The sequence below is a fragment of the Periplaneta americana genome, chromosome 4 (assembly GCF_040183065.1).
Source record: "Periplaneta americana isolate PAMFEO1 chromosome 4, P.americana_PAMFEO1_priV1, whole genome shotgun sequence".
Lineage (NCBI taxonomy): Eukaryota > Metazoa > Arthropoda > Insecta > Blattodea > Blattidae > Periplaneta > Periplaneta americana.
In genome coordinates, this window is record NC_091120.1 from 175,714,318 (window position 1) to 175,741,987 (window position 27,670).

The 27,670-nt window shown below is 36.8% G+C and overlaps 1 protein-coding gene across 1 annotated transcript in view; it reads right to left on the reverse strand.

The window, feature by feature from the left end:
• LOC138698456 (guanine nucleotide exchange factor for Rab-3A-like) overlaps positions 1 to 27,670 on the reverse strand; it is a 508,755-nt gene that overhangs the window by 22,675 nt on the left and 458,410 nt on the right. The window contains exons 4-8 of the mRNA XM_069824400.1: positions 21,231 to 21,542; positions 15,334 to 15,649; positions 12,525 to 12,738; positions 8,930 to 9,075; positions 5,230 to 5,444 (exon numbers count right to left, since the gene is read on the reverse strand). Coding sequence (XP_069680501.1) covers positions 5,230 to 5,444; positions 8,930 to 9,075; positions 12,525 to 12,738; positions 15,334 to 15,649; positions 21,231 to 21,496 — 1,157 coding nt within the window. The 5' untranslated portion in view covers positions 21,497 to 21,542. The remainder of the gene's footprint in view (positions 1 to 5,229; positions 5,445 to 8,929; positions 9,076 to 12,524; positions 12,739 to 15,333; positions 15,650 to 21,230; positions 21,543 to 27,670) is intronic.

The window sequence follows — 27,670 nt, forward strand, 5'->3', positions numbered from 1 at the left end:
CTTCTTGGAACATCTTATACTTAATTCTTCTCTCGCTATCTTTCACTTTTGCTGTTACGAGATTCAGGTATTCAAACCGTGAATGGTTACCAATGGTAGAATTCGAGCTTTTATAGCTACTCCTGTGGAACATTTCGACTCATATACCGTAAAGTGGGGTGACTTTGAACGCCGAGGTGACTTTGAACAGTAATTTAGCGCCTTTCTAAATTAAATGCTGTACCCTATTGCGAAAGAACTGAACTAGTTTATTGACAACTTAAACAGTTTTATCGCAATTGGGAACAGCATTTAATTTAGAAAGGCGCAAAATTACTGTTCAAAGTCACCCCTCTTTACGGTAATGTTGTGATGAATGACGTATTTCCATTTTAAAGTAGTATTAATTAGAATATTCTAGAATCTCCTAGAATAGAAGTTCGAAATTAAAAAGTACGAAAAGAAGGATCGAATATCGAACCCTATCAAGCAGTAGCAACGTTCACACGAATACATCACTCTAGCTAAGAACCATGAACTATCCTCGAGAGATCGGCGTGTTATAAATGTTTGTTTCTTTACTCAGACGCATCGTATGAATTAATATGTCAATTAGTTCACCGAACCTATGTCTATTAGGCCTATTATTTTAGCTGATCTCAATCGTTACTTACACTAAAATACAAGCGCTGCGAGTTAGATAATTTCAACGATGAAAAGTATTCTCTCTCCAACCCCGGTCGTGTTATGTGTGATGCTTAAAACAATTGATGAATTATGCGTATTAATGTAGTTAATATTACGTAGATAATAGTTCGTGTTATGTTCTTTATATACGCAGTGGGCCAAGAAAAAGGCACAAAATTTAAATTATTATATTCCAGTAGCTAATGATTTCACTTGAAAGTTTATTTCACAGGACAATTTGACAATTCATGTAGACCGGAAAAGTACTATAATATTTAATTAGGTACAGTAATTTCCCGGTCTACAAGAATTGAGGTGTATAGTTCCAAAAGTCGACATCTGCCATTTTTATGAAAAATGAGTTACGATCATTTCTTATATTTTTGGGTTGAAATACATTGGAAAAACACTATTTCATCCTCAAAAACTCGATATTTCTAACATAAATCAAGCTTTAAAATATGGAATTTTTTCCAAAACCCGACTTATTTTGTTAAGGTATTGTTCCAAAACTCGACATATGCAGTTTATCCCAAAGTCCGACATTTACACTTCCATTGTGTGAACTATGAAGGCCAGTAAAGTTCCAGAAGTCGACATCTTTGCTCAAGACAAAGAAGGTGTGTGATTTCTTTATACCACTAGTGTTTTCTTTTAGAATATCATAATTCTTCAGTGCACGGAACTTACTGGGAAAATCGACAATGGAACTTTAGCTGAATAAGAATAAGCTTCATTATATTGGTACTTCAGAGCTGTGCAGATTTTTACGTGTTGACGTGTTGTGTGAGCTTCTTACAGAAGTAAAATTTTCATAGAATCTCACATACAAACTTCGCCTTCAGAGCCTGGGAGTGGAAGAAAGTGAGTCGGTGATACAAAGAATTAGTCAAAACACAGAAAAGGGATAGGAAGTTAAGTTTTATGCTAGCTGTAATGTTTGTCTTTACAGTGATTGTGCGATGCATGCCTGTATTTGATAATTTTTTGTATTGATTATTGGTAGCTACTCTCTCAGAACTCAAAATTTTACCCATAAACCAATGAAGTTTCCTAACTCAGCGTGATATCAGCCACTTTTACAAAGTGTTTTACAACGTCCCTAATAAGTTGGTTCAAGATGAATTCATACTGAATACACAACAGCTGATTATCCTAAAACATATTTTGTTCACAGAACAATGAGACATCAGGGGATGGGAGCAGGTCGTGTTCTACCAGTTTACCGACAAACTTTCTTAAAAATCTTGCAAGTGTCAAAGAATTGGGTGTGACTTGTATTTAAATGGCATTTAAAAATTGGACTTCCGCCAGTAAAAAAAGAAGAGAAGAGGATACATGTAGCAAGAAATGTGAAATAAAGTGATATGGTATGAAAGACTTCATCGAACAATTAGGTAAAATGAGTCACTCCATTTCCTCCATATCAACAGATAGAATTTTTTATGGAATTGAGAAGGAGGCAAAGAAGATGAACATTATGATATCCGAAGATTACTGCAATATCTTCAACAACAATGACACCATAAACAAGTTAAGTATAGACTGTCCAGTTTATGACTGGAAAACAAATATACAAACTGTTTTGAAGCCACCAAATGGCTGGCATTTCAAACTAAAATTCTGTAAAAGAATCAAGATAAAGGAATAAAAAATGGAGTTGCGATAAGGGGTGAACAAAACTATAGAAGAATTGTAAATTTGTACAAAGTATTTTGAAAAAGAGGAAAACGTGCTCTGGATGCAAAAATTACATTTGCACAAAAACACATGCATAATCTATAAGGAAGAACTAAGTAATGTTAACAAATTACTTAAAGAAATGTTTAAGATAACTGGAGAGACATGGAAATTTTGGACTATTGCAAGAATAACACAGACCGTATTTATAACGAGGATGAGTGTGAAGAAGATTGACTATCTGTGAACCACAGGAAGAAGGGAAATATAATATTCTGATGATATATATAAATAAATGACAATTGTTTATTATATTCCATGGATTCAATAAAATCAATAGCTTTTTAGTATAAAATGTGGATTATTTAATGAAACTAATGTTATTAGAATTTCCAAAATCCGACATAAATTTTATTATTAGTTCCAAAATCCGACATATATTTTATTGTTAGTTCCAAAATCCGACATATGCAATAGTTAGTTCCAAAACACGACATGTCCAAATTTAATAATCTAATAACTCTTAAAAAAATACATACTTTTAGTTCAAACATGTAATTTTATCCTCAGCTTTACTATTAAAGACTATTATAAAAATTTCCTGCACATCTCAACACTGGAAACACTACAGATAGTTTTTTTGCTTTTTCTCTAAACCACTTAGAAAGCAAATCGGGTTTTGGAACTATACTCCATTGTGAAATCGATCGTTTATGCCAAACTAAGCATTATGGTCTTACGAGTTCAGCAGGCCAAGCCGTTTGTTGTGCAATCATCATTTGTTTTGAGTTCTCATTTTGTGAATAATGGGTCACTTAACGAACGAAGACAATATTTTCATTAAACATTTGCACCAATATGATCACTTATCTGCCCGTCAAATTGCAAGGAACTATGCTCAGTGAGAATGGTCTGTTTCAAGTGTACAACGATTGATCAGCAAGATACAGACATGATATCCCTCCTGAGATATCATTGCGTGAAAGATCGTTTTTCTCAGATTCTCTGATGGTTTCCACTGGAGTTTCAAATGAGATCTAAATTCTATGGACTATTTTGTATGGAATCAACTACAAAAAGCAGTTTACTACAAAACAAGAATTCGTAATATTGAACATTTAAGACAACGCCTTCTTGAATGTTGGGACTGGCTTGATCAAAGACAGATATCCAGTGCTATTGGACAATGGAGAAGACGCCTACAAATGGTTGTGTGGGCAAATGGCGGTCACATAGAGCATAATTTTTAATTTTGATTATTTGAAAGATTAATTATTATTAATTTTACCAACATTCAGTTTCTGCATTTTGAAGTAATAAATTGTCTTCAAAAACCACATTTTTCGCATCAGTGTGTATTGACTTCCATAAGATTTTAATTGAGCCTCAAAAAACATAATCAAAAGTCTTGCTCATCTTTAAAGTCTACTCTTTCCAACAGTGTATTCATTATAAATTATTGTTATGTATTTCCGAAAATCCTAAGACTCGCGTTACGGAATGCGCGCTGGTTCGAGTCCTCATGGGGGAAGAAATTTTCTCATGAAATTTCGGCCAGTGTATGGGACCGGTGCCCACCCAGCATCGTGATGCACTTGGGGAGCTACGATAGGTAGCAAAATCCGGTTGCGAATACCAGCTATAACGGCTGGGGGATCATCGTGCTAATCACACGATACCTCCATTCAGGTTGGATGATCGTCCACCTCTGCTTCGGCATGTGGGCGTGAGGCCAGCAGCCGGCTCTCGGTCTAGGCCCTTCACGGGGTGTAGCGCCACGGATTATTATTATTATTATTATTATTATTATTATTATTATTATTATTATTATTATTTCCCAAAATAGAGTATTTATTTTTTTTTGCCCACTGTGTACATTTCATAGTTTCATAAATTAATTTATGCTCGACCATGCCGAAATGTAGTAATTATACACCTGGTAGCAGTCCTTTAATGCATGTCATTAAAGTATACCTACTCATTAAAGTACAGGTCTTCAGCCAATCACAAGTCAGCTTTGTACCGTTATATCGATTATTCTCGGATATGCAATCGACAGACAATTAGCGAAAAGTCACGGAGGCTGGAAATCCAATACTGTCGCAGAAGGTTATGTTCTGTTACTATAATAATTAGCGTTAATTGTAAATAATATTCAAATAAATTCAATTTGTCATCTCGTTTTTCAATTCTAAATCACTTTCCAGGTTATATCAGACTAATGTTCATTCTTATTCTGTGCCAAGGTCAATGACATTCGGCCTCGGAAAAAATCAATACTTTCGCGTCTGCGCACATCTCACAATTCAGGTCAGTTCGCACATAACCATAAAAAGACCTAATTTTCAATACTTTCAAGTTAGAAATATGGTCGAGCATAAAAAGTCGTATGAAACTTGCCTATAATGGTAATTAAGACGCTCGTATGAAAATTATAAAACTCGCTTGCGCTCGTTTCATAAACAATCATACTTGCGTCTTAATTACTACCATTATAGGCTCGTTGCATAATGTACTATTAAGTTATTTGACAGAAACAAAAAGCAGACATAAACTAACAAATAAGCATGCAAAGTGAATCCGTTGTGGTCAAGGTGTACGGGGTGTGTAGAATCTACTATCTTTCCCTTCATTGTGAGCTTATCGTCCTGGGTTATGGGAATGAAGGCCATTCACGTGTTACTTTTAATTGCTTGTCTAGTATGGAAGATTAAAATTATAATAAAATTGTCTGTCAAGACAAAAGACTAAACCTGTCAAGAATGAAATTCCCAAGAAAAGCAGAAAAATCCATCACCTTCAGCCAGGTTTAAATGCGTGGACCTTGGACTTAATATTGTTCTCCTTGAATGTGTTTGTCATTATAAATTGCGCGTTGCTTACTTGGGAAAGACCGTCTTGGTCTTGTCGCTAACAGCCTCTATGAAGATGTTGCCCCTCTCCACAGCCTCCTGGACCCGGGCCCCCAACTCCTTGTTGTTGAAGTCCAGACACAGGTTGATGTCTTCGTTGTACACCCTCGCGATGAACGCATCCGATTTGTCCATACGGGGACTCTGCTTCCACGCCACGAATTCCTTGTGCACGTTAGGATCCACCTGCAACACGTGACAGCTTGAATGAGGGCTTTTAGTGATATTTCTGTTCGACTTGCTGCTGCTTTCCACCTTGTGGAAACGCTACGAACGGGATCGAAGCGAAGAGAAGGGAAATTTCGTTTCTGCTGCCCTCATCTCGAGGAATCTGTTCAAAACAAGATTTTTCACTTGACGCCATAATTCAAAATGGCTCATTTAATAGTGCTCAGTGGCGCCAACGTATATGGGCCCGTGGGGCCTGAGCCCGCCCAATAATTTGTCGTCTTATTCATTTATTATTATTATATTTTTTATTTTATTTTATTGGGTTATTTTACGACGCTGTATCAACATCTAGGTTATTTAGCGCTTGAATGAAATGAAGGTGATAATGCCGGTGAAATGAGTCCGCGGTCCAGCACCGAAAATTACCCGCATTTCCTCATATTGCGTTTAGGGAAAACCCCGGAAAAAACCTCAACCAGGTAACTTGCCCCGACTGGGATTCGAACCCGGGACACCTGGTTTCGCGGCCAGACGCATTATTATATTAATATTATCATTATTATTATTATTATTATTATTATTATTATTATTATTATCATCATCATCATCATCATCATCATCTTTTCCATTCTTTCTTGGCTTAGTTACCTCATGAGTAGACAGTGTATGCGGGATGACTTAAGGAAAAGTAAAGTTGTTTCGTATCGGAGTATATGGCACGTGCCGCGTCGTCAGTCTTTTATGTACCTGGCGAGTACAGCAGCGTACATAACGAAGGAACCCCGGTCCAAATTGCAACGCAATGTGTGCAGTTGTGTTATCCTGCTCAAGTATTTAGCACGAGTTGAATAGTTTAGTGCTGATCCAGTCATAATGTCGAAGTCAAAACGTTAAATTCGCTTAGAGATACGAAATGCGATTAAGAAGTATGCGAGTGACATTTTATGTTTTAACGAAGACAATATCGTGTGTAATGTATGTAAAATTGAAATAAAAACCAGAACAACTCAGGTTATAGATAAACATTGCAACAGTACATCGCACAGGAAATGCGTTGAAATGAAATCTGAGGAACCACCACCACCACCACCACCACCACCACCATCATCATCATCATCATCATCATCATCATCATCATCATCATCATCATCATCATCATCATCTAGTTGTGCGGGTCTAAACGACACGTGCAACATGATGCTCAGTGAAAATATTCCTCTAAAGAAATTGAGTGATCCCCATTTTAGAGTTTTTCTTCAGAAATTCTCTCGATACAAAAACTGTTTAAGCGATAGGCGAAGACGATTCAGCTTCGACAACTTACGAGAATATATCGTCGTTTACTGCAACGCTGGTAATTGCATCAATGATGACGAGGACTGAACCTTGCAAGGTATGTAGGCCTACTACAGTACGTCATTATTCTTTTCCTTTTGACTGTACGGAGATACAGTAGCATGTTGACGTCGTCTGTTTACGTTTAAAACCTGTTGAGCCAATGGTCTGAATGAAAAAAATGTAACATACAGTAAATGTGCACCTACATTCAACGACAAGTCATCCCGCATCCACTGTCTACTCATGAGTGATGCCTTACTGGTGTGATTTATGAGTAGAGCCCGGAATTTTAGGTGCTAAAAGTTAATATTGTTCCTCGCTATAGTTTATAAATATTGAAGCCATGCCCCCACTTCTTTGAGACGTCATTCAGTATTTTTCCCTTCGGTACCGCTAAAGGTCTCTATCCTCTTAACCACCAATTACAAACTAGCGCACGATTTATCATTGCCATCCCCCCCCACTTCTTTGAGATGCCATTCTTGTCATTCAGTATTTTCCTTTTGATATCGTTAAAGGCCTTCAATCCTCTTAACCACCACTTACAAATTGCGCACGGTTTACAAGATCCATTGCTCAGTCCTTCTGACTCTGTTGCCTATTATTACATATCGGACTCCTGTAAACTAGGCTTAAAACCCTCCTCACGGCCACCACTTCTATTCATCTACACTCAGTGTCATTCTTAACTTTTAGCACCTAAAATTCCGGGCTCTATTTATGAGGTACAAATCTGTCTTCGGACAGTTGACTAAACAAGAACATGATATGTGATGGTTGCTTATTGAAATCAGTAAATTACTATAAGTAAAATTTCAACAAGTAAGGATGCATTGTTGGTGTGCACTTTATTCATCTCTCCTAGTGCCACATAAGTGTAGTGCTGAAAAGTTAGTTTTAGATGTTTGTGACGAATTTATAGGGAGAAACACATTTGCGTCACTCCGTGCTACGTAATAGTGAGTCCATTTTGTATTATCAATTTATAGTTAGAAAGAATTCAAGTCCCCAAGTTAAAATGTTTATATAATTGTAACGTTCTATTTAATTACTAAAAGTCGATAATTGTGCAGAACAGAAACGCACAAGATAATGCGGAGATTTTTTTTATATATACTGTAGTTACTAGTATGAAGGAACAAGTAAATTGATATTGGATCAATAATTTCAGAGTGTTCCTGTAGCTCTTTCTTTAAATAACGGGCTTCTCACGTACGACGCAACTCGAGGTCTCCAGCGTTGCTGGGAAAGCATTAGCTTGGTGGGAAGGCAGCACTCACCGATTGCACAGCTGGCGGCCTTCCCCGTTTCTCGTAACAAGATTAGTCTTGCAGGCGCCTTAGCTGTAAACAATGCGTATTACTCAGCCTCGTTCAGTTTCGTTTGCCGTGTGATTGAGTACACATTTGTTCATTCTTATTGTGTGTAGTTTCGTTCACTATGTTATACACTAGGGAGCAACGAGTGTTTATTGTGTTAAACTATGCAAGAACAGAGTCGTATGTGGAATGTCAGCTTCCTATTATACAGAAATTTCCCGACGTACGTTTCCAATAAATCAACGATATGTAGATTACTAGAAAAATTTAGAGAGATTAGATCCGTGTTAAACATAAAGAAAACTATAAAACCAAGCGTTCTAACCGAGGAAAAATTAGACGAGATAGGAGCGGCCTTAGAAAGAGGTCCGAGAAAATCGTTGCCTCGTTTAGCATTTCAGTGATTGTGATTTCAATAATTTCGGCAGCCAAAATTCGTCAAATGTTTAATAATGTGTTCAAAAAAGTCTTTGAACACATTTTGAGCACCTTCTGTAAATAAAGGTAAGCTTAATCTAGTCGCATTACTCCTTACTTTACGCACAACTCAGGCGTATGCGGTAGACGTGCCGTGGGAGATGTGGGCAGGCGGTTGCGTCGTATGTGATAAATCCTGTACTTTTAACGATTTTTTGGACGGTGAAACGTAATTTCACCCACGTATGATTCGGCGATTTGGTGATATTGTTTTGTGAATAAGATACGAAATACAAACGTTTTCTTCTCGCCTTAGACCGCAGGTTCATTCAATCAGTATTGATTTGATGACGTAACTAGCTTAACAAGGCCCGCCTATCAACATCGAACTGTTTGAGTGGTCAGTGACAGCTATATAGTACTCACCTCGCAACCCTCTTTGCTGTCGAGAGGCTCGGGCAGTGGGGGTCTCTGTTCCTTTACAGGTGACTCTGGTGGAGAGTTCTCTCGACCGTATTTGAGGTTGAAGTGGGAAGGAGATCGTCGATGCTTCCTAGTGAACAGGCCAACACCTGAAACATTTTCTTTTCATTAGACATCTTTTTTCTTTCCGTAACCAATGAGTGAAAGTAAGGTTTTAAATTCTTAGTGTAAGTACTAAATTGTGTCGATGTTATCCATTCGTGTATTTTGAGCATAGTTGGATAGTTTTATTTGTATTTGTTAAAATAATATCAATAATATATATAATAGTAGTAGTAATAATAATAATAATAATAATAATAATAATAATAACCATTACTAACACTGCAGTATCCCTTTTTCACCTTCCCCACGACCATCACCATCGCTGTCCGTTATAATCATCATTATAGCCAGGATGTTTAAGCATTTATACAGGGCTTTCATTTCAAAACTTCCCAGTCTAAATAATTAATTATTTAAATTGAATTCAATTTAAACAAAAAATACGTCACTTTAGATATTGAGGGGGAAGTCTGAAACCAGGCTTAATTGCATTTTAGATTTCACCCCTACCTCCTAGCCACCCCTACTTTAAAATTTTAAATGGCACCCTCATATTTTTAAATATGAAAGAGCATTCAATTGTGTATACACCTCATTCATTTGTTTGCTCATCTTTTGTTTTCTGTCGTCGCCTGGCAATCTGGATTGTTGTTGCAGTTGATTAGAGTCGAAGAGAATAAAGCTACAAAAACTTATTGAGCATTTCATGTAATAGTTGTATATGTGTATTAAATTATTTTAAAATGGTGTATAACCCTCAAGAAAGGACATAAATCATCCTTATTGATTAAATTTAGGAAATTATACAAAATAAGCCGTGTTCCCAACCAACAATCAACTGATAATAACCGATCCTATGCGCCAGTTTGTTAAGAGGAAAACTGCAGTCTTAGAACGATAGCCACGCCAATGTTTCGCTCAGTTGCCGTGGCGACACTAGAGGGTTTTAGCCTAGCCGTCCACTGGCACCGTGAACGGCCGAATATTTGTTAGGCCGTATACGACCGAATACCGGACGACCGGCAGAAGAGCCGATCGATCGTCCACTGGAGCCGACGCTTCGGCCGTCAATTATCAGTTGTATGCCCTCGTGCTACATGCTTATACTTAATACATACATACATAAATACATACATACATACATACATACATACATACATACATACATACATACATACATACATACATACATACATACATACATACATACATACATACATACATACAAATGGCTTTTAAGGAATGACGAAAATATAGGGTATATCCGATGCTTAGAGAAAGGTGTCGCCTGGATAATTTTCATCATTTACGCCTACACAGTAAACTTCTAGAGCATAGTGCTATGTTTTTCGATTACTATCGGATGAATGCTGATACATTTCAATAGCTGTATTTTAAATGTAATTCGTCCATCAATCTCAAAATGGTCAAATTTCAGAGAAGTTGTACCACCTGAGAAACGTTTGTCAGTGATCTTACGGTAAGTAGTACATGAATAATAATTTGTTAAGCCTTAAACATTTTATTTCACTTGTTTAACGAAAAAAAAAAAAAAAAAAAAAAACACACACACAAGAACTAATTAATTTTTCGGCGTTCATGGCGAAATTTATGGAAACAGTCATGACATGTTTCCCTGTTCGGCCGAATGAGACCGGAAAATCCCATCTGAATTGGATCGAATCGGCATTCGGCTGTCTTCGGCCGCAAACGGCCGAATAGGACGAGTGTAATGGACGCGCGCCAATGCATTCTCTTGTTGTGGGATCATTCGGTCGTGTACGACCGTAAACGGCCGAGTTGTTATTCGGCCGAATTCGGTTCCAGTGGACGGCCAGCTTAAAAGTCCCATTAGACCCTTGCCGAGTTATCACACTTTCTATTCTAAACGCTCTGGGCAACGAGTTAGATACTATAGAGAGGACAAAGACCTCAGAAAGTTGAAGACAATTGAACATTGGTCCGCCATGTTTCGGTTAGTCAAAACAAAGGGGCGTGGCTCGGATGTTGTAGGAAATGACTGTGATGAAGTTAGTATTATTGTGAATTGAGTTACATATTAAGACTATGTTAATAAGTAAAAAGTAAAATACACACAAAACTTTACGTTTTTTAACAGCTGTAGGCCTATGTTTTATTAGTTTCACTAAATATAGCTCAGATATTAAGTGACAAGCTATACTCGATGCAACCAAAGCAAAGCACCTAAAGACGATGAATTTAATCGGCAGAAAAGAAATAAATAATTTTTTGACTTCGTCACAAATTTAATTACCTATAGCTAATCTAACCTAATATGAAATTATGTAATTCAGTGCTCACCAGGTGATATCAAGAGAGACGACGTATGTAACTAATAGTAGTAAAATATAGGAAAGGTAGTGGCGAAAATTTAAAAAAAATATCCAGTAATTAAGTTATTGAGAAAAATTCATTTGAAATTGGAATTAACACAGAGAACTTTTGAAAACTGAAATTATTAAAACTACAAATAATCTCTTAGCATGCAACATAATAATTAAAGAATGACACTAATAGAAAGTTACTCATTATCATAACTCACCACATTTATTGAAACGATAAGATACTTACTATTAACATTGTTATCAGAAACAACAGGAGCCACAGCTAGGTACACTTCTTTTCGCGTGATGGAGACATCGTGTACTCTAATATAATTTGAAACAAATATTGTCGCGTGATGGAGACATCGTGTAGTCTAACATAATTTGAAACAAGCATTGATCTCAAACGTGTCTCGCAACTAAGCAGAGGCTTTTGCAGAATAAAACTGTTCTTACATTATTTTGAACAATAATGACAAATTGTGTGTGATGCAAGTGCTAACTTTCCTCTTTGGTAACAAAAAGAGTCCTACGCATTAATAAAAAGAAAATTGGAGTAGGACCTATAAACACAATAAATACTATACTATTGATGGTACAAACTTATTAATACAGATACTTCGCTTATGCTCAGTCCGTCTTATCTTATAATTCTCTGCGGCAATGGTACCTGTATTGAGAGGGTTTAATTATCCAGCAACGAATATTATGATTTACGGTACATTTCATTTAAATCCGAGGTAGTGAGACATTTTTGGAAATTTTAAAGTCTAAATTATTACTTTTTCATTTATAAATCAGCTTTTTACAAAACTTATAGTGAAATGTTTAAATTAAATATTGATGTATCTGAAAAATATAATACATGTACCAACTCGTTACAGTGTACCTTTGATAAGCACTCCTTGCGGAGGCTGGCGGTACTATAGACCGATAGACCGCCATGTTTTTTAGGGAACGATCCATAGTACTGTTGGCCTCCGCAGGGAGCGCTTATCAGAGGTCTTCAGCCTCTCTATAGTATCTAACGCGTTGGCTCTGGGTAAACATCACAACAGACTCTCTTCGCTTCTTTGAGGAGGAAATACAGTACTTGTGGCTTTGGAACTCAAGATTTCTGGTGTGAGTCGAATACAGCTGCTGCTTACCTGAGAGTGTGGAGTCATCCTTGGGCCTGTTGCCCCGCGGGTCGATCTGTGGGTGCAGGTGGGGGTTGGGTCTGCTGGGCGTGGAGGTCAGCACCAGTGTCTTGAGAGCTGCCACCTCGGCCGTGAGGACCTCCACCTGCATCTGACTCTCTTTGAGAGATCGCTCGGCATTCGCCTGTCGTACATTTGCCTCGCGGACCATGTTGTGGGCCTCCTGCAGCGAGCAGGCACACAAAAACCGTCATAAGTCATAACACAATATTGCAATGATTGAGGTTTTGGCTGATATGTACATCTATTATCAGGCAGTACATCTCACTTGACGATATGTGTCAGAGGAAGAACAATTGTTTGTATGTATTTGAAGTCTGACTAGTGTAATATGTAGCTAGTCGGTTATGTATGCAGTGGAGGGGGAAAGAAGTTGGTCACCCTACCCCATTATCTCCTGGCTTAGTCGTCTCATAACTGGTACCTTTATGGTATCACTTGTGAGGTTCAGACCTGTTTTCTGACAGTTCACTAAACAACAACATATTTTCTTTTACAATATCAAATCTTGCTTTTTTCCTTGCTTCAGTAACATTTTATATAATTAATTACTATTATTATTGCATCAATAACTACTTTATGTATATTATTATTTAGCAACAGTAACAAATATAAATGACACTCGGGAGGAAATTAAACGCAGAATAAATATGGGAAATGCGTGTTATTATTCGGTTGAGAAGCTCTTATCATCCAGTCTGCTGTCCAAAAATCTGAATGTTAGAATTTATAAAACAGTTATATTACCGGTTCTTCTGTATGGTTGTGAAACTTTGACTCTCACTCTGAGAGAGGAACATAGGTTCAGTGTGTTTGAGAATAAGGTGCTTAGGAAAATATTTGGGGCTAAGCGGGATGAAGTTACAGGAGAATGGAGAAAGTTACACAACACAGAACTGCACGCATTGTATTCTTCACCTGACATAATTAGGAACTTAAAATCCAGACGTTTGAGATGGGCAGCGCATGTAGCACGTATGGGTGAATCCAGAAATGCATATAGAGTGTTAGTTGGGAAGCCGGAGGGAAAAAGACCTTTAGGGAGGCCTAGACGTAGATGGGAAGATAATATTAAAATGGATTTGCGGAAGGTGGGATATGATGATAGAGACTGGATTAATCTTGCTCAGGATAGGGACCAATGGCGGGCTTATGTGAGGGCGGCAATGAACCTCCGGGTTCCTTAAAAACCAGTAAGTAAGTAGCCTATTATTATTATTTTGCATACAACATCAATCATGGTCTGTTATTTCTTATACAAGGTGCAAGGGGACCATGCACCAACATTTAAGAGGTTTTTCTTAGTGCTGTTGATCGATCAAATTATTTAATCGATTAACTATTTGAATTTAATCGATTAATAGATAGATTAATCGAATTTTCATCGATTTGAAAAAATGTTTTAATATACTGTAATACCCAATTATTGTTAAATTTAACTTGTGTTCGGTGATAAGCATAAGTATTAAATGTTGTACATCTGTATATATTGTATCGTTATATTACAAAACAACTATTTTAATTACTTACTGACATATTTATTAAGAGGCTTATAATTTATTGTGTCAATTTCTCCGGGAATTTTTGAGACAAACATAAATAACAAAAATTATGAAGACTCACCTAGTTAATACTGCTTCATCCATGATTTTAAACATGTGAGTGCATTCACATGCTCCGAATTAAGTGCCGCTCTATGTTTAGTAACAATGTTTCCTGCATCACTAAATACGAAAAAGAAAACTTTTTTTCTGTTAAGCACTTCTCCACGATCGTTCAATTTAAATCCAAACGTTTCACCGAGTTTACGTCTCAAATTATCATATGACATAATGGAGTTTACACTTTTCACAAAAAACTGATTTTTTTTCTTTATCAAACTAAACACACAACCTTCATATACAAACTCAGTACAGAAACTGCAACTGCAAAACTACAGCGGTCGAAACAGAAGACTGGCCCCTAATTGTAATCGAATTACCAGATTTTAGAAAGAGAAGAAGGTAGTTACGCTCTCACACACAGTGTAGAAATGGCTATTTTATAAGGGATGAGGGGGACGAATTCCAGAAAAGTATGTATTTCGTATGCTAGGAAGATGAGCTGGCAACAATGTGTAAGTTTTCTTAGAAAACCACAAAACTTAATAAGGATTTCGTATTGTGTTTCAACTTTCAATATAGGTAGGCTAGGTCACTGTCCTCATATCTCAATCTCTTTCTGAAGTGTTTGTGCAAAGATTTTCCCTACGCACTTGGTTTACAGTTAGAAAATAACAGTAGCCTACTATTGTGGTTTTAAGTAAGAAATTTTCGAGACAGAAATATTGTCGGAATTTTTAGTACGAGTTTGTATCAACAAAATAATAATTAATATCAACTACAACCGATTAATTTTAATCGACTCGATTATTCGATTAAGTATTTTTGATCGATTAATCTTACAACAGAAATTGATCGATTAATCGATTAGATTAAATCTCCATCTCTTTCTGAAGTGTTTGTGCGAAGATTTTCCCTACGCATTTGGTTTACAGTTATTGTGCTTTTAAGTAAGCAGTTTCCGAGAGAGAAATATTGTCGGAATTTTTAGTATGAGTTTGTATTAACAAAATAATAATTAATATCAACTACAACCGATTAATTTTAATCGACTCGATTATTCGATTAAGTATTTTTGATCGATTAATCTTACAACAGAAATTGATCGATTAATCGATTAAATCCCACAACACTAGTATCCTGTAGTTGCATCGTACCTGGAAGAGGCTCGCCGTGAGCTCTTCCAGCTCTGCCTCCACCTCCTCTCGGATGCGGCTGAGTCGGTTGACCTCTTCGTCCCGCAGGCGCAGCTCCTGGTGAGCCTTGCTGAGCTCCTCCTGCAGACGCGCGAAGGCCTGCTCCTTGACGCCCGCCACCGTGCGGTCCCAGTCTTCCTCATCTAGCTGCCTCCTGGCCTTGCTGCCGTCCCCATTCGTCATCACCCCGTTGCAACAGGGAGCGTCAGTGTTGGCGCCTTCTCCGTTCGTCCTCGGACAGTCTTCTTCAGCTCTTACAGCACACGAGCCGTTCAAACTGTGGGAAAAAAGTTCTTGTGAGTCCAGGGGCCTATTTCACAAAGACATGGTGTTTATACTCGTAATACAGATGTAAGAGATCTACGACCTCAGTTTTGTCTCCGTACGTGAACTACCTCGCACCTCCGTCTCTAGCTACAGCAGGGATGTGACGATATTAGCTCCCAATCATGGTAGAAGAGCTCGACCTTGATCACGAGCGCATAGCGCATCCACTACATAGCGTCGTAATGTAGAGATCAGAGATGTACATGCACATGCAGCGAATAAAGGCAGCAATTATTAGAATAACTTGCGTTACTAAATTTCTGGCTATGTAATAGGGCTAATTACTAAGTTATTTAATATACATGTACATATATAAACAAATCGCAAAGGGAAGGGTTTTTTAGGAACAAAAAGAGAAATAGGAAAAGTTAATTGTATGTAAACCATTTTCTTGTTAAAAGCAATTATTTATTATGTAAATACTTCACTTCATTGGTTAGGAGAAACTAATAGGGTCTACCTGCTCGACGTGTGTGATCTCTAAGTACTTTCGAGTATTTGTTGAAAAAATAATAATGACAATATTGATTGAAATAGATTATATTGATTGTGTGATTGTGAAAATGTAGTCCTTACTCTCCAGTCGTGATTATGTAATGAGTTTTCTTAGAGCGATTTGTGAGATGCACGTAACACGAAAAAACAAACTGATTAAATTAAGGTGTCCACACCTGTGGAGTAACGGTTAGCGCGTCTGGCCGCGAAACCAGGTGGCCCGGGTTCGATTCCCGGTCGGGGCAAGTTACCTGGTTGAGGTTTTTTCCGGGGTTTTCCCTCAACCCAAATATGAGCAAATGCTGGGCAACTTTCGGTGCTGAACCCCGGACTCATTTCACCGCCATTATCACCTTCATCTCATTCAAACGCTAAATAACCTAAGCTTTTGATAAAGCGTCGTAAAATAACCTACTAAAAAAATTAAGGTATTGAGAGCCATCGTAATTTTTGGGGTCAATCATTTAAGGGGATACGTATGATTTTAAAACTTCCACAATTTTCGGCCAAAATTTGTGAAATTTAAACTACATAAACAGATCTATAATAATATCATCTGTACAAAATTTGGTGCAATTTGGTCTAATAGTTTTGGAATTATATTTTTAAGTATATTTTATATTGACGTTACTAAAAAAGCTTCTTGCATCAAAGTTTTCAAAATGTTTAGTTCATATTTGCTCAAAATCCTGAAAATAGTTATTGGAACAAAAGTGAATTAGCTTTTTGAGCTTAGTAATAGTATAAGTTAAAGTGCAATCAAAGATAAAATATTATTTCTAAATTAAAGAAACACGTAGTCTAATACAAGTAAATATCCAGAAACAAGCAACAAATAAAACATCAACAATACATTTAAAATAAAGGAATAAAAGGAATCTAGATGCAATCTACTGACCCAAATGTAAATTACCTTCGATGTCAATTCCGAAATCAATTTATTTCTCTCTTCTCCTGAATAATGCCTATATATTTTTTTTTCATGTTGCGTCTCATAATGCCGTTTTATGTTGCTTTTTTTGCAAATGATAGGCCTATATTTTTTACACAAACACTGGACTTCATCACCATGTTCGAAGCATAATTATTGTATCTTCCACTCTTCCTTGAAAGCTTTAAGCGCTTCCGTTCCGTCATGATGCGCTGTGTTCTAAGATCTGTACATCCTTTAGCAATGTTTACAGGTAAAAGAGCTCCGCGCGCGCGCAGCGGGCATAGAAGAGCTCTCGCTCGAAAATACTAGTCACCATCGCAAGACTGAGCTACAGCGTTGCATCGTTCAGTGGCTTGAAATTAGTGGCTTTTAAATTAAATTTACACGAAAACCTGCCAGAGGGATAAATGACCTTTTTAGATTTTCTATCGATATGGACAAAATTCACGATCCTACTCGCAATAGTAACCGAGTAAGAGTGTGTTAAACATTTGGAGGGGGGGAGAATATTTTTTTCTGAGAAAACTATAAACTTTCCATCAATATGGTATGATTTACACTTTTCTGATACATACAACATGAGCTATTCGCTCTTAAAATCTGCAGAGATATTTCACTTCCACCCTGTACATAATTCTGTGGCTGGGAGGAAAAAGGTCTTAAGTAAAAATGTTATACTTTTCAGGAGAGCAGTAGAAAGATTGAAATTGGTGTCAGTTACAGAGTTCTTTTAATTAAGAGGTTTTCCTGGATATTATTTGTTTCTATTTCTTCTTAAACAGGTAATGTTGCCCATTTAACAATTTTCTTGATTATTTCCAAAAATAGCTGCACTTAAGTCCTTTTAAGACTACAACCCAAACTGAGAAGAAGGGACTATTTAAACATAAACCTTTTTCATGTCAAAATAAATAGCAAATTTAAATTATTAGGAATACAAAATAGGTCTTAAATAATATAGGACTGTTTACCTGGTGCTTAAAGTTTTAGCAGTCTTACTAATAAAAACTCTATATACAGACGTTTAACAAAGAGTAGCTCGTTTATAAGTCGTGTGTAAATTCCTTACTAATAATCACTACATACGTCGTGTATAACAATTTAACTGTTAACACAACTACGTCATAGTTTCGTCATTACTTCGTGACGAATGGTAATAGAATATCTGAGGTTCTCTATTGCATCCGGTAGAGCGCTCTAGTGTGCTGTGTTAAAGTATCGATAGTACAACTGGCTCTGATCGATTACCACACTATATTTTGGTCAAAGAGTACAAGCTAAAGCAATATTATTCTACTTATTCTGTGCTCTTTGGTGTGTTCTTCTGTGGTTACAAGGCATTTATCATCATAAAATGACAGTCGATACGAACAGCTGTTAGAGGGGCGGCCATTTTTTCTCTATATACAACGCTTAAACAAGGGGTTTCGTGTATATAACTACTGCAAAGCAATTCCCATTGTATAGTTACAGATTGTTTATACATCCAACGCTTATGCATAGTTTATTAGTAACATTTTCTGTCTCAACGCTGTATAAGTCTCGTATAAAAACTATACACGGTTTATTAGTAAGACCGTAAAAGGAAAGGGTATCAGTATGTGATAAAATAGCTAAAATACAAGTTTACCTTTTTAATAGGGAAGCGTGGAATGTAAACATGTGATGGTTTGTAAGGAATAAAGTATTAAATATTCTGAAGTCCTTTATTCTGTGTGTGCTCGATTCAAAAAGTACTTAGGACATTTGGTAATACCATAAATCCAGTCAGGAGTCTTATTTGACTTTAACCGTTTTACCAGATTGTAGAGAATTATTTCTGCTTTGAGAATATATAAAAATCTCTTTTTCACAAAAAATTGACTTAAGACCTTTTTCCTCCCGGCCACAGAATTAACATTGAAATATAGTTTTATATACACATCCATTAATATAAGGGATATGCTACTGGAGCTCAATGACAGCTGTGAGCAGTATGGGATGAAGATAAATGCAAACAAGACGAAGAATATGGTTGTCGGAAAAAAAATAAAGAAGGTAAACTTACGAATACTAAATGAGGCAGTAGAGCAAGTGGACAGCTTCAAATACTTGGGGTATACTAAGTAATGGGTGTTCATTTCAAAGTGTGTCATGACGTCACTGTTGATGAGTCAGCGATTTGAAGCGAGTTTCAGCTGTTATGTCAGCGAAGTTGCCTTTTAATCAAGGCGTTCAATCTGAACTTAAGAACGTGTACGGTATAACTTGAACGTCGTAGCAACAGATGACGGTCTGTAAAGTCTGTGTGCTACCATAACCTCTTTCAAATTGTGTTTTGTGCGGGCACGGCGTACGCAGGGTATTTATCATCGGTTGCGTACGGCAACATTCCACAACACAAATCAAATGCTCCGTGTCCATGTTGATCGTCGAAGTTAATGTCAACAAATACGTAAGTAATCGTCTTAACCCTCTCCCCATATCCCGACAGAAAGAAAAAACTCATCTCAGTACATGTTTCGAAACAGTTCACATTCCTGCCACTACCGGCGTTACCATAGGTATCGGTACGTATTCTTCAGAATGAACGCCGTACTTGCTAGGCAACTTCTCTGGCACATAAGTAATACACCTCGGCTCATCGACTAGCCACATGACGGCATACAGCGAGCCATGACACACGTTGAACTGAACACCCAGTATAAATAGTAACATGAGCTGCTGCTAGAAAGTCAAAAGGGCAGTAATGGCAAACGAAGTTTTTTAATAGAAAAGGAGCATCTTCTGCGGATTTCTGGAATAAGAATTGATGAAGAGGCTACAAGCGCTTTGTGTGGAGAGTGCCATTGCATGGGGCAGAAACATGAACATTAAGACGAAGTGGAGACGAAGTATTTGAAATGTGGATACGGAGAAGAATGGAGCGTGTGAAATGGACAGACAAAATAAGAAATTGAGCTGTATTGGAAAGAATGAGTGAAGGAAGAGAAGAAGGAACTGGCTGAAAAGAAACTGCCTACTAAAGGATGCACTGAAAAGAATGGTGAACGAGAGAAAAGTTCGGGGCCGAGGAAGATATCAGATGATAGACAACATTAAGATATATGGATTATATGCGAGGACCAAGAGGAAGGCAGAAAAGAGGGAACATTGGAGAATGCTGGGTTTGCAATGCGCTTGAACAGAAAAGTATGAATGAATAAATGCGCTAGAGAATCTTGTAGTTGTTGCAGACTCCTTAAAGAACAGATTAAAATATTGTAAGAGCAAAATATTACCCTATTCCAGTTTCACCAGCGAATAGGGATTATAAAGAATGGATACTGAGCGAATTTTCCTGTGTTTTGTTTCTCTGTGCGCCAGCGTTTAGTTCTACTTCCAAGCGCTAGAGGTTAGTGTAATCGAGCATAGGCTAAGATAATAAATTGAGAATAGAATTGAGACACAGGATCCAAACATCGCCTACCTTATTGCATAATCCAGTAACGCTTTGCTTCAAATAAATTTAAGTTAACAGCTTTTCCTTATTTCTCAGTGACAAACTAGTGTAATAATAATATTTTATATTTCAGATTGTAATAAATTATATTATAAAATAATATAATACATTATAAAATTATGTATCAAATTCGTTTAATATTTGTATATAATATAATATAGGTATATGGTTTTACTTCTCGTAAGAGTTTTGTTTTTCCATTTTCAGTGCTATCAAATCATTACATATTTTAATTGTTGTTGGGATCAACGTCTCAACTCTTATTATAAAGGAACTCTAGAGATTACAGTTAATGAAGGATTTATTATTTTATGGATCCAATTTATTTTGAGTACATAATGTACCTAAATGTATTATATGTGTTACATTTCCGCTGTGTCGACTGCTAGCTGGTGTGATGTCAGCGCCAACTCTAGGGAGAAAGCAGAATCTCACGCTCTAGCTGGCTTGAAGGTCATTGAAATCAGTCCGGCTACATCAAAGGTACCGACGCGAAGTGTCCATTCTTTATAATCCCTATTCGCTGGTTTCACTATCTCATTCTTGACGTCATAATCATTCTCTGAAAATGCTGTATTCAGTTTCCTTGCTCAGACAATGTGATGTAGGCTACTCAAGTACCTGGGGGACCTGGCGACGACGCCGTCAGTCTTATCTTGTAGTTTGCGTGGTGTGGAGTGGGCGCTGTCCCCATTCGTTACTATGAGGTCCTTGGCGACACCGTTCACCAGCGGTTTGCCGTCGCGGTACGACCCGTTCGTGAGTGTGACGATGTGACCAGGGTTCTGCTGCACCTCCACCTCGAACTCCTCTTCGTCATCGCCCTGTTGCGGCGAGGGCTTGATGACCTCCGTCGCCATGGAATCCACTGCTGTGGTTACCTTCATGGTGTCCCTTCACTTGTCAGATCGCTCATAGCTCACCAAGCTCCTCCTGAAACAGTTTAAGTAAAGAACTAAATTAAGCTAATGACTCTAATAACAGAGTTGCCAGTCCCAACTCGAAAATATGCTCACCCAAACAGACAAAATTTCCCCACATTTTCTGAGCACGTCTGCGAATTTTGGATTTGTGCAGAAAATGTCGGGTAATAGAAAAATGGGTGATACGGTAAGACGTAAAACTGATTTTTTGTCATTACAATACCTGTAAAACTTCCACATTACCCCAATATTGTTTCATAATATACTTAAGCTTCAAATTGTGACGAACAAGTAGACCTAACCTATTAAAATTAATCTGATGGAAACGGATGTTGATTTTTATTTAACGTTTTATGATTAAATGTTTTGGAATTACACTAGGAATGTAGGAGCAAAATGAGACGGCAGTTGCATTCTAAACCTTCATATTATTTTATTCGTCAAAATAAATATAATTGAAATACAAATTTTATTATTGTGTGCTGAATTATTTCAAACTTACAGGGTGATTCACGAGGATTTACCGTCCTTTACGGAGCTTATTTCTGAAGACATTTTGAGCAAAAAAGTCATATAAACATAGTTCCTATTCTCAATATTTTCAGAGTTAAAACACGTTTTTTCTTTAGTTTGAAGTGAAAGAATAATACAAATAGAGGATGAACCATTCAGATGTAAGTATCATTTCTTTAATTGGCAAGTATTATGGAGCTAAAAATGTGCTGTGAACTCCTTAGTTGCTTCGTACAGACACTTTTTTCTATTTTAACTAGAAAATTACATTATTCTTACGCATTTATCACAACAATTATTACAAATCACACCACTTCCATCGACTTAATTATTTGCAGTTCAATTTTGAATCTTAATTTACAGTCTTGTAGAGTTTACAACACATTTTAAGAAATGTCGCCGTCCGCTTGAGTACACTTGGCCGTACGCTTGTGAACGGCACTCGTCGCTCTACGTAACTGCATACGGCTATCTTTGATTTCCGTACCGCTCGCGCTGGCTGCTGACTGCACGCTGACCAAGATCACGCGTTCACAGCAATGCGTTTCAATAACGAAACGTAACTCTGTAAATATTGAGAATGGGACCCATGTTTATATGACATTTTTTCGCTCAGAATGTCTTCGGAAATAAGCTCCGTAACAGACGGTAAATCCTCGTGAATTACCTTGTATTATGTGAATAAAGTTGCTTAACAATGATTAGGTGTTAGTAATACAGTATTAAGTTAGAAATGAGTAACAGATTTTTGTAGTACTGACTATAATTTTATTTAAAAAACAAGAAAGATTAATTGGTATTGGTACGATGGCAATAATTTGAAATTTAATTGTCCTTCACGTTATGTGATGCTCGTGTTCTGATGTGTCGACATCTAGCATTCCGATTGGTTGGTGAAAGACGAATCTCATCAATCTGATAGGTAGGAATACGAGGAGTGGGGAGTTGGAAGAAAAACATTTTTTTCATTGATAACATTTTTTGCATTAAGAATTTTATTACTACAAATTATTTTTTTATTTTTGGTGAAGATAGAAATAATCTTAATTTTTTAAACCTACTGTGTAAAATGTCATCACATTGATATTGCATATTAATTTCAGCCTTCTGATTACAATACTTTCTGGAAAAAGTGCACCAATGCCACAAAAATAAGAAAGTGCAGAAAAATGGTGTCAAAGTTCCTAAGTTATATCATGCAGTGTTAAATTCCTCAATTTTGGGAGCACTTTCCTCAGAAATGATAAAAGATACAAATGTAGGAAAAATAGGCCATATGTAACATACTTTTACGTATAGAATCGGCTAAATACATTTAAAAATCCACTGAGCGGTTGGCAAAAAAAAATCATTGATAACAGTTTTTGCATTAAGAATTACTACAATATTTTTGCTGAAGATAGGGCTAAAAGCTGGCAATAAGAAGAAGTAAAATCATATTATCATTTTACACATATTAAACTACCGAAAAACGATAAAAACCAAACTTCCATTTTTTTTGTCAAAATTCGGTGTACAGACTCCCTTTAACTTCATTATACTACTGCACATCTTTTCTACAAGTCTAAACCGACCATTCCTACTGTAAAACAAGGCAACTCTTGGGTATTTTTCATTGTCTATGCTAAGAGTGTAAAAATAAAATAAAACATGTTCCTGAGCATCTCCCTGAAGTATCCGATCCTCTTTCCCTGATTAGAATCACGTCTGTTTCTCATTGCCTTTGTGTACCGAGTAGGAGATGACCCAATAAGTGTGACGTCATGTCTCATTGTTAAGGGATGTTTTCTTTAGGTCTCGCCCCTCACGAAAAGACAAAATTACCCATGTTCTACTTTAGTTTCAATCTATTGCAGGTGCAACTTCCATCGATCGTGTTAACCTTGGAGAAATTTGAGCGTGGAACGGGACAGAAACCCCTGGAGCAGCGACTGAATTGGATTCCAACGGTGAGTGGTACTACTTCATTATTGAGGAATTCTATACTCCCAACAGGGATACACATGAAAATAAAATTATTTCTAGCATTTTAATAGATGTATATTGCATAAAGTAAAACAGAAAAAAAGGTGAATCAGTTCGCAGGACGACTTCAATTCATCAGATAGGCTAGAGACTTCAAAGTGGACTGCAAATTTAATGCTGAACAGAATGTTCTTGTTGAGTGAAGTCCTACCTCGACTGAGACATTTTAAGAGATCATTTCCCCACATAAAATAATCTGAACCAGTATGTCGTTAATTTATCATTTCATAAAAAAAATTCCACTAAACTGGAGAATTTGCTACGGTAGCTTTGAACCGTGCCGTTACGGTTACGACCAAATTTAACTAAATACACAATGTCGCCAACATAAGGATATGACGTTGGTCTGTAGCGTCGTTAGAAGGAGAATTTTTTTCTCTCTACCTCCTTCGTTCTGAAATTACTGAAATATAGCACCACTGTTAGCGACAAGATGTATTTTCGTAAATATTGCGAGTAGATTACGTGGCTTAGATGAGGGGCTCGCGACAGGAACAGTTTTGCTGACCTTCGTGCAGTAGCAGCGTGATCCTTACTTGAATGTATTTTCGTGTGTACATTCCAGATCAAATCAAGAAGATCCCTTCTTGCTCCGGTTACACATCTTGCATATACGAAGGTTAGGTTTGGTTACTTTAGGTTTTTATTAACCAAGTCCGCGCATACGAGACAGCCAAGATGACCCTGTCGGTCATGGCCCTTATGATAGTTTTTGGTTCGTCATATTCATAAACAATAATATGATGAAAGCGGTGAATAATTTCATGGCCGCTGAAAGTTTCCTTCGTAAAAGGCTAGGTATTTTCTCTAGACCACAAATAAAACGGCAACGCGGTCATAATTACGTACTTAGCGCTATGGTGACCATTAACTGGAAATTTACTTTCCTTCATTTTAATGATTTATCCTAAAACACACCTTCCCCCTCCCCTTATTTCGGTGTGATAATGTACTTTATGATCTTACTGCATCTGCATAGTACTGTTGTACTGCATAAACCTTGCACTTGACTAATGGAGTGAATTATTTAAGAATATAGTCGCGAATTTTACTACCACCATTTCGATTGTCTTTTGTCTGACACGACTCGGTACGGCCCGGTGACTAAATGACATTTCATACAAGTTGAGAGGATGTGAAGGCATTTCTTTCCCCTTCTACTTTCCCTGGGTCCGTCAGTAGAACAGACCGGTAGCTGTTACCTCTTATACCTGCACCCCCCAAGTTGTATACACAAGAAAATAAAATATTAAATAAAGTACATAAATGGATATAAAATACAGTGACACAGATGTTTGACAATTACATGTTACAGTATATTTTAGTGCCGTTTTTACAAAATATTCAACTAATAATTAATTAAATAAAGGGATGTTAGTTTGTATTATGAAGTCAGGGGGGAGTGACACAGTGCAGATTGTTCCGTCGTTTATGCTGTAGAGTAGCAACTAGCGGTGAAGAAAACATTTATCTCCTGCTGTCGGTAGCTTTTTAATGTGCCAGTTGATGTAAACAACAATAAAATGAAATATAAACGCTTAGTATAGATTTTCGAAATCTAGATTACCGGTAAACGTTTTCAATAACAAGAATTTTCACTATGTTCAAAGTCAATTAGTCGAACGTTAGTAAGATGGACAGTAGCATCTTCCCCTTCACGGATGGTAAAGAGTGTGAATAGAGGGGAAAGCCTATCAACCAAACTGAAATGGGGTTTAGTGGCCAGCGAGCAACGTCGACTGCCGACGTTGGTGTACCGTGCGTATTATTCAATTGTTGCAAAAATTCTATCTCATGAAGAAACTCCGGTTTCATTTGAAAAAAAGTAAGGGAAGTTTTCTTCTCTTGACAGTTTACTGAAGAAGGAAATCAGTATTGTATGTCGTTACTTTATGATCCTATAATAAGGCCTATCTCATGAAAGATTGGCCTAATTATTATACACTTTCTGGAAGCATACAAAACTCCGATTTTCATTATTTTCAAATAAAATAAGGGAATCTGATTAAACTTAGTTTGTAAATTACGAATCTAGATCTTCTTGGTAGTGTGTAATTTAGACGTCTTATTACATATTCTTTGATTTCACGTAAGCATTGAATATAAAATTTCTCATCTGTAATAGACCGTGCTTGTTCTTCAGGTTTATCTCATACAAATGAATACAAGTCCCTACCCAACTGGAGCTGGGTTACGTCCACTATGGGGATTAAATGTTGTGATTGTTCGTCCCCAAATAATATCATTACAGTTTAAAATCATATACAAGGTGATTCACGATGATTTACCGTCACTTACGGAGCTTATTTCCGAAGACATTCTGAGCAAAAAATGTAATATAAACTTGTGTCTTAATCTCGATATTTTCGCAGTTGCATTAATTTGAATTTGTTTTTAAAATACCATTATTCTTTAGTTTTAGGGATGAAAGAATATTACAGATAAAGAATGAACTATTCAGGAGTATTATTTTATTAATTAGCTAGTATTCTGAAGCTAAAAAGTGTTGTAAATTACATAATTTTTTTTTTTCGATTTTTAACTACAAAATTCATTTTTCTTACGCATTTATCACAACATTTGCTACAAGTCACGCCACTCTCGTAAATTCTTCAAGACTGTACATTAGGACACATAATTAAACTGTAAAGAATCAAGTTCTTAAAGTCGTATGATTTGTAACAATTTTTGTGATAAGTGCATAAGAACGATATAATTTTTAGTTAAAAATTGAAAAAAAAAAAAATCTATAGAAAGCAATTAACAACACATTTTTAGCTTCAGAACACTAGCCAATTAAAGAAATATTTTGTTTTAACCTTGTTGTGAGTCATCTTACATAATTCTTTAAGTTTATATGATGAAAACCTCCGAAGTTTGGTTTCGATCCGTAGATAAGCAGGGTGTTCGAAATCAGATCTTACTTTCCTTCGGAGTTGATCTTTTGATATACGTCAGGGCTGGGCATCGGGAGCGGAACTAGACTCTAAACGGGGACGCTTAATATTCATCCGTCACTGAATCAACGCTGCGCGGTGTTCGGCGGTGGAAAAAGTGGATGAAGAGAAATCATATGGCTCCCCGTGAGAGAGAAGAATCCGCTCTTGCTGCCCAGGCCTGAAATACATGCTTACAATTCGACACTGTACATAGGCCTAAGGGACTTTCATTTCCAATAACTACGAAACTACGCGGTCCGAACAACTACCTATATAAAGTAAATTTGATTTGAACAAAAAAACACGTCGATTTAGATACAGAGGGGAAGTTTAAAACCGTTATTGATTAAATATTAGTTTTCACTTCATCACCCTCAGCCACCCCCGCTTTTAAATTTCAAATTGAGTTCCCTACCATGTGATACTTCTTTTCGCAGCCCCAGTAAAATATTGTCGTACGTCGAAAATCACATATTACGTTCGTAAATAATTTCCAACGCTGTTTTACTGGTTGGAGGAATGAAATTTTAATAATAAAATAGTAAATTATCAAAGGTTTTATTAAATATTGTCGTAGGCTACGTCAAAAATCACATATTACTTTCGTAAATAATTTCTAACGTTGTTTTACTGGTTTGAGGAATGAAATTTTAATAATGAA